General features: G+C 40.8%; 1 protein-coding gene and 1 long non-coding RNA gene across 2 annotated transcripts; one reads left to right on the forward strand and one right to left on the reverse strand.

Moving 5' to 3' along the window:
- Positions 1 to 2,938, reverse strand: LOC112466707 (transmembrane protein 115). The gene is made up of 4 exons (XM_025034953.1): positions 2,367 to 2,938; positions 1,819 to 2,074; positions 1,581 to 1,757; positions 1 to 1,466 (listed from the first exon to the last, which is right to left on the reverse strand). Exons 1-4 carry the CDS (start codon positions 2,815 to 2,817, stop codon positions 1,262 to 1,264), a joined length of 1,089 nt encoding a protein of 362 aa, XP_024890721.1. The 5' UTR covers positions 2,818 to 2,938; the 3' UTR covers positions 1 to 1,261.
- A 104-nt stretch (positions 2,939 to 3,042) lies between these two features.
- Positions 3,043 to 7,060, forward strand: LOC112466712. The gene is made up of 4 exons (XR_003042177.1): positions 3,043 to 3,192; positions 3,591 to 3,715; positions 4,512 to 4,815; positions 6,976 to 7,060. It is a non-coding gene; the product is annotated as an uncharacterized LOC112466712 (long non-coding RNA).
- Positions 7,061 to 8,096: the final 1,036 nt, after the last annotated feature.

Genomic DNA, 8,096 nt, shown 5'->3' on the forward strand with positions numbered 1-8,096 from the left:
GTACAAAATAAAATTATGCAACATAAACTGAAATTTTTATACATCATGTATAACACCAAAAACTAAAAAAAAAAGAGCTGATAAGAAAGTAAACGAATGTTACATTCTATGTCGATTATAACAATTTAGAACATTTTATTGGAAAAATATATATATGTATATATGTTTTAATTGAAATGTAAAGATACAGAACTTTCTCTGCATATCTTTATAACTAGCTGATTTCAATATATATATATGTATAGGTTAAACATTGAGATAATCACCTATCTCTTCCGTATTTTCAAGTATTTAGTACAAAATTTATTTTAAATTAAGATTATAAATTTTCACTTTCTTCAATTTCAATGTTTTTTCTGAATTATGTCGCTGTACGTACTGCACTGAAAGCATCTAATTATTACATGTTACTATTTAATCATCGGACTTTTTGATGGAACAGTGTGCTCTAATCATATGGCACTACAAACCTATGAGGTTGTCTTTTTGGAGATATTAAAATTCTCATGTCATTAATTTTTACACACCTAATCTTTAGTATAACAAAGAATTGTTCCATTTCTTGGAAAATAGCATCATAAGATATAAATCTTGATTTTTATCTTTCCCACATGTTGTTAAAAATCTTTTAAAGATTATTCTTTTTAAACTGGCATTAATATGGCATGATAATCAATAAAGAGTACAATATCCCATAATTTGTTACGTGCAACGATATTTTATAGCAAAAGACACTTTATTAGAGCAGTATATTAATTTCTTTCTAATCAAAAAATTGTTTTATAATATTTCACTTACTGTTAAATAAGTTAGAATTAAAATCAACTCTTTTTGAGTAGGAGTAACAAAAGATGAAACTTGCAATTCACACTTGCATAAAAATAGTAATTGCTGGCATTGAAGTCTCCCTTTCAGATAATATAAGCTATTTAATGTAGAAGTTTTTTTCTGTGATATTTTGTTATAACATGAAAGTTTTCAATGAAATTTTAACATGTGTCATTATCATAAGAATAAATAAATAATTTACTGTGTATAAATAAATAGTTAATGAATTGAATCCTAAATTAGTTTTCACTCCACAAAAAAAAGATCAATTTAGTGCTTAAATCATAGTGATAACATTCTATTTACAGATATATGATAAAAAAAATAGGAATTGCATCCATTATTGACTATAGCCATATTAAAGCCTGCACTTGTGTTTAGAAGCTTTTCAGTGTAATTTATAAACCTATTGAAATCAGTCAGTCTCGTATAATCACGTACTGCTAGAGGGATGATTATGTATATTGACATTGACTTGTGGAATGAGTGGAGATGCGAGCGGTTTGGGTGTGGTGGATTCGGGTATCGGTATGGAAACCGCCGGAGGCACTGGCGAGTGTTTCTTAGCCCTGTCCGGTTGCCAAGGTTTCGCATGATCTCTGCTTAATCTCTCGCTCAGTGCTTTCAACGCTATTTGCCTGTAAAGTAGACATCGATCGGAAAGATGAGAGTAGCGTATGACTTGCAAAATGTTACGCATTGAAAATCGAGCTCCGACATTCACGTTTTATCTATAACGTAACTATACTCACCGGCGTCGTTCGCTATCGTGAGGATCGATACCAGGAAGATTGATAACCAAGCCAGGCGGTGTGTTGGACATGTCGAATCTTCTAACTACTTTCCGGCATATTCCGATACGCACGAAGAATCCGTGTATGGTGTTACTCACCACTGCTATCGGTGGTTGCAAGACATTTGGAAAAAAACTGCAAGAGAAGTCCCAAATAAGATGATCGGATAAGATAATCCAAATTACGGAAATCGCACCTTGCAAATGTAAAATTGTCCGCCATGTCTCCTCGAGTACCGTTGTTGTGCTTTTGATAAAATCTCAGATATGTCCAAGATATCAACAATCCGCTGAGAAACATCGTGGGATGAGTGCCTTCTAGTAACCCAACGAGCCACAATATCAATCCCACGATCCATACCATTAAGGGTATATTTCTATTTGTGATCTTTCCAATAGGTGTCTTGATTAAGATATGATCTGGCATTATTTGCTTCACCGCCACTGCGACTCCTGCGAAATAAAGCAATCCTTTGTATGACTAAAGCTGTATCAAAGCTGTATGTCCAAGAAATTCTATTTTTAAAGAGAAATCTCCTCGCAAAGAAGATCTTTTCAGAAAGGACACGATTTAGGAATATTTTACACGCACAAATGATAAAAAAATATCTCAAAAACCAAGTTGTATCAATGCTGTGAATTGATCAACAAAAACTCTGTTCCATAACTTGCTTATAACAATGTGCCGAGCGACGAACCAAGTCGACCACGATTTTTATGTAATCAGTCGAAAGGCGAAGAGTACCTGCGATGTAGCCGGTCAAGCCGTGTATGTGTATGTTGAAGAGCAGGTCCGGGTTGTTGGTGCACATGTAGAGAAACAGGTAGAAGAGCGCCGAGAGGACGGCGACGCCGAAGTTTACGACGGCGAAGAACGTCATCATCTCGAAGGCGCCCCATAGGGGCTCGATCAGCTTGCCGCATAGGCCGACGGTGACGACGTCGACGCACACCTCCCAGAAGTGTATCTCGAGGAAGCAGAAGGTGAAGGCCGTCCAGAACCAGAAGACCGGCGGCAGCAGGTAACCTGGCGTCACGCTCAGGATGCGCACCGCCTCCGCGGAGAAGGACAGGCAGTAGGAGAACAGCACCACCACGCAGATGAACTTGACGCTGGTGCTGGTGTTGCCGAGCAGGGCCGCGGCCTGTTGCCGCAAGTAGGGGATGTTCCTACCCAGGCCCGTTATCGCCGCCATCGCCGCGAGCAAGCCTAACCGCCCTAACCTCACTTTTCTCGCGCCTCCCCCCTGGAAGAGAGGAGAAAAGCTGCCACTACTCGACTCGGCCAGTCCGCCGCTCGCGTCGCTGTCCACACCAAACTGACATTGGCCCGATTAGCGGCGCGTGACGACGACAACGAGAACTGTCCGTAGTGTCCGTGCACCTCTCGCGCACGATATCGATCACTCGATATCTACCACCGTTGAGATCGCAAAGGACAGCGAAGGAGTTCAAAGTTGAAAAATTGTAATAGCCCCGCGCCAATCCGCCATGCCATGATTTGTACAGAGCCGCATTTTGTTGCACGGAGACGCGTTGACGCTTGATCGCGTCCAAAATTGAGGATTTCGGTAAGATCGCGGGAGGTATCGAGTAGGCACGGTTGTAGTAAGTTCTTTTCGTCTAATCGTGCCATTTCAATGTTGAAATTTCGATAGAGCGATGATTTTGCGCGATTAACTTAACCCTTAAATTCGTTTTTGAATTGTCATTGTGAGAAATAAACTATGAGTGTTATAATACAAACAAACATACATACGCTATAAATATATATTATAATTAATATCAAACGCCAAATATTTGATTATTCTGAGTTTTTCATATATTTATAACTTTTACATATTTGAGCATAACTTATTTGATATGTTTATTTAATTCAGTTTATAACATCTTTTATTGTTAGTATAATTTGATTATATCATTATCTAGGCTGGATTAATTCATTGCAAATGAATATGACCGCCCGTAGGTAAATGCCGGAAGCTGTTTCACAGCCGTAGGGTGGCGACTCACGGCGGGGTGTTCCTTTCGCAAAAAATATTGCGCGCATTTTTTCACCGTGACGTCATCCTCCTGGATTCGTCGATTTGCTCCGTAAGTTATCGCCATCTCGGAAATACTCGGAATCCGTCCCCGCGCGAACAACAGTTCGAATTTGCGAGTCACTGTCGTGACTATCGGATCGTCGCGCTCGAGATAACTTAACGTGATGCACGAAAGTCATCTCGAGAGAAAAACGATTGTTGCATAAAAAAGCAGTACATTTCCCGGGGACAATGTTGAGAACGAACGGCGTACAGGTATAATACAGAATGCATTTTGTGCGTCGCGATAAACGCTTATACCGATTTGTATTTGTAGAAAATTAGTTAATTAGCGGCACAATCTGGTAGAGTAAATTTTAATATTGGATTGTTAAATCTATTTACATTAAACTTTATATACCAGATTGTTTATTTTTTACTTATGTGATCAAATAATCGAATATGAAAGCAGAAAGGTAGAAGCTGTAATTTAAGTAAATAATATAAAATATATTGTACAATTTATACGCACAAAATTTAAATTATATATATGAAATAAGAAATAGAAAAAGAATTTTATCGAATATAAAGAGTAACGCAACAAACGGCAACTTGCAATGCTATTTTCAGCTGTAATGTTTGTTACAATCATCTAGTATTTCACGTTTATAAAAAACTCAAGCCAAATTAAGATCTCTAAAAAATACAACAAAACATAATTATTAGAAGAATATTAGAAATATATTAACCATTCCTTCTCTATTTAAAAATATGTTAAGATAAAGAGAAAAAACAGTAAATGAAACGATTCTTTTGGCAAAGTAATTTATGCAAGGTTAAAATAGAATATGCTTCTTTATGCACAGGTCGTTTAATCGTCAATCATCTATGAGGCAAAAGTTATGCCGGCTTTAAACCGGCTCGTCTGCGAAGTCACTTCCAGCTACCGCGAATAATAACGTGAACAGCTGCGAGATAATCGACGAGAGTTATCCGGTATCTCGGAAACCGGAGCAGAGATCGGAAGCGTATCAAGAAAATTTGGAGTAAATTGAAGTAAATGATTCCTACGGAGGACAGCAGCGACGGGAACGATCGCAGAATGACGCACGATTGACCGCAAATTACGGATTTCACCAGAGGAATGAGCAGTCCTCGAAATCAATTGAGGTAAAAAGTTAAGTTTGCAGTCTTAATTATCTCAAGATAGCATTTGGATTGATTGAATGTACGATATTCCATTGAACGGAGAGATATTCGTGACGATTGAATTAAGATTATAAATTATGAGACACCCTGCAGCATTCGAGACAGAGCTTTTAACAGAACAAGGATAGTTTTTACTTTTATTTCTCAAATAAAATTATAATTTGCATCGAACACGACTATAAAAAAGAATAAAAAAGAATGGACAAGGTGTCGAAGGTGTATGTCCTCGTTATCGTTTTTCCATGTGTTAACTTTTTGAATGCTACTTCATTTATATAACGTTGCGAGAATAATTTTAATCGATTGCGCCTGATTGTCATTCACACCTGTGCGTAGTATCTATATACGTAACTGCTCGCATCACAATCGTGGTGGGCGGCCGAATGAGATAGAATTGAGGATTGTGAGCACAGATATTTCTAGTACCACGGGCGAGAATCGGACGAGGGTGATCGTATCCGCCTGCGAGTCCTCTTCCTCTTGCCGTGAGTCTAGGACCGTCGCCGCCGCCGCCACTCCAGATACTCCGGATATTGCGTCCTCGTCGAGACGGAAGTGCCTGTGCCCGTCGCGGCCGTTAACGGCAAATCGCTGCGCGCCTTTTCGCAGACGGGTCTCCTTCAGCGACGCCACCGTCATCGGCACCGACTGCGACGATGATCGTTGTCATCGCACGACAGTCATGCAGGATGACGATCTAACGAGCACGTGTCGCGATAACGACAGAGAGATCGAGAATAAGGCGGAGCGAGAGACGTTCTACGATATTTGGCAGGCAGACGACGCGTCAACTTGCAAGAGCGACGACGGATACTCGGAAAGCACACCGAGGATCGACAATTACGCGGAGGACCGTTGCGGAGTATCGGGTTGCACTTTCAACAGCGACAAAGGCCAGAGTTCGCAGTCGGGAAATATCGGCGAGCAGACAGTCGAGAGCGATGAACGCACGCGGGGGGAATGGGTTGGCAATGGTGACGTCTGTCCGGCGGATCGCCTTGCCGGAAGTAAAGGAAGAAACGACGAAGACGATACCGTGTGGAACGAGAATCTATCAAACTCCATCCACAAGAATGTAGACTTGCTCGGCCGTGACGAGTATCGCATGCGAGGAGGCTGCGGCGGATGCTGCTGCGGAGCACGCGAAAAGTGGGTGAACTATCAATTGTTGTGCTAGAACATCGAAATTTCGATATTCGTCACTCATAATCTCTCTGCGAGCGTTTTGCTAGATTAATACCGCCAGTCAAAAAAAGAGTTACGACGAGTCAATAGATTGAACTAACAAATATTTATGTGGCATTTGAAAAAGAACTTGCAGCACACATAGGTCGATTTAATAACTATATTGAAATAATTTAATAACTATATTTAATAACTATATTGAAAGTATTTAGATAAACGTCGCATATCGAACATTATTATAAAGATTTCTCTTAAGCAAACCGAGATTGACAGTATAACATTTCCACGCGGCGCAGGGTCTGGAGGAGTTCGCAGGATTACGGTTTCTGTTGCGGAAGACTCGCGCCGGAGCCGAATGAATCATGCGCGCCTAGTCCGGACAGAACCAGAATAGGGTGCGTTGTGCCATCGCGTTCCTGTTGTCGTTGTCCCCGAGTCTGCAAGAAGGCGGCCAGGTGCGAGCCGCCTCCGTGTACGACGGATGTCCGAAGTTGTGGCGGTGGCGGATGTTGCGGCGGCTGCGGGAAACCCGGTCAGATCTGCACGCCGTCGCCGAGGATCTGTAACTCGCCGGCTCATTCCTTGCGCGGGAGATCACCTTGCGCTCCGCGTTATCCATCGCCGTCCCCTTGTTCGATCAGCGACTATAGAAGCTCCTGCTGCACCTGCGGACCCAATAACTGTAGAAGGTGCGAATATTGTAGGCTTCTATACAGGGTGTCTCACAATATTTTTTCGACCAGAGTTTTTTTCCAGGTGCTTTAGAATTAAATTTTCCTTAACTCTTTGGTACTTTTTATAACTTAACTTGTGATTTGTTGGATGATGATAAAAACAGAAAGAGGATGAGAAAAATAGGAGCAAGAATTACGTTGCTGATAAGAATTTGTCATTGTGTTTTGATTATGCTAAGATTGATTTTGATTTATGTTACAGGTCGTGTGGCCCAAGATATCTGTCTACCATAAATAGCGGATGCTGCGGCGTCAATGACGGAGCGAAATGCGGTACCAACGGAGCCTGCTGCCGGCTAAGATTGCCATGTGAGTGCCTCGGTGGCGGCCTTGACTGTCGGCGATGCGGAAGAAAGGTCTACCAGGCTGAGATGCAGGTAAGTACAATATTGTTAAAGAGACAGCGCTTTGAAATCGAGATCATGTCATTTTATATCGTTCAATTACTTGACGGTTCAAAAAATATTTGGACCAACACATGTATACAAAGCATACACGAAAATGTATACATGATATTGTTTATCCAATGGATAGAAATGTAAAAGAAATAGTTTTACTGTGACACAATAAGTTGCGATGTGTAACAGAAAACAGAAAAAGATTTTAAGGGGGAATATTAGAAATTTTTACGTGTAATTTATTCCTTTCCAAGATCGCCTCGGGAGTACCGTACCATAACATTTGCTTCAGTTGCTTTTGTTGCCGAAAGCCGCTGGAACCGCTGACTTATCAGGAGAATAGCGGCGAAATTTACTGCAAACGTTGGTATTATCAAATTATAGAAAAGTACAGAGATTCCGAGATTGCTTAGGAGAGATAGATACCTTTTCTCGAGCTTTTTATGTTTTATGCTTTTTGTACTCTTTTTGCTTGACTCTCTTTAATTGAATAATACTATCATGGCCAGTTAAGATTGCCCATGTTAATTGAGCTCTTTCCATGAATTGCACAGAATGTTACGTCCGTAATTTCGGACCGCAAGGATACGGTTATGGCGTGGGAGCCGGCGTACTGCAGACTCCCTTGTGAGCCCGTGAGCTCGACTGTCGAATATCGGTCGTACACATGTGAAGGCATTCAAGTATAGTTATGACGTTTCTTTATGCGCTTCTATTTTTTTACGACAGTTATAAAGTCATGCGTGGGGGAGCTTAATGCGTATTAAGACGTTCACCTTTGTGTGGCGCCGTAACATTTTGTACATTTCTTCGCACGCACACGATATTTTTTGGTGAGCGTTTTTGGCGAATAAACTTTGTGGCCGAATACTCAAAGCGACGTTATTGTTCTTGATATTCAATCCGTTTTATTCGGTAATAAGTC

This window comes from Temnothorax curvispinosus, unplaced genomic scaffold, assembly GCF_003070985.1.
Source record: "Temnothorax curvispinosus isolate PA1 unplaced genomic scaffold, ASM307098v1 QBEX01016509.1, whole genome shotgun sequence".
NCBI classification, from domain to species: domain Eukaryota; kingdom Metazoa; phylum Arthropoda; class Insecta; order Hymenoptera; family Formicidae; genus Temnothorax; species Temnothorax curvispinosus.

Coding starts and splice junctions, on each gene's coding strand:
- LOC112466707 (XM_025034953.1), bottom strand. CDS start 2,817: ATGGCGGCGATAACGGGCCTGGGTAGGAACATCCCCTACTTGCGGCAA. Junction 2,075..2,366: donor CTTGACCGGCTACATCGCAG/GTACTCTTCGCC, acceptor TTTATTTCGCAG/GAGTCGCAGTGGCGGTGAAG. Junction 1,758..1,818: donor GACAATTTTACATTTGCAAG/GTGCGATTTCCG, acceptor CTTCTCTTGCAG/TTTTTTTCCAAATGTCTTGC.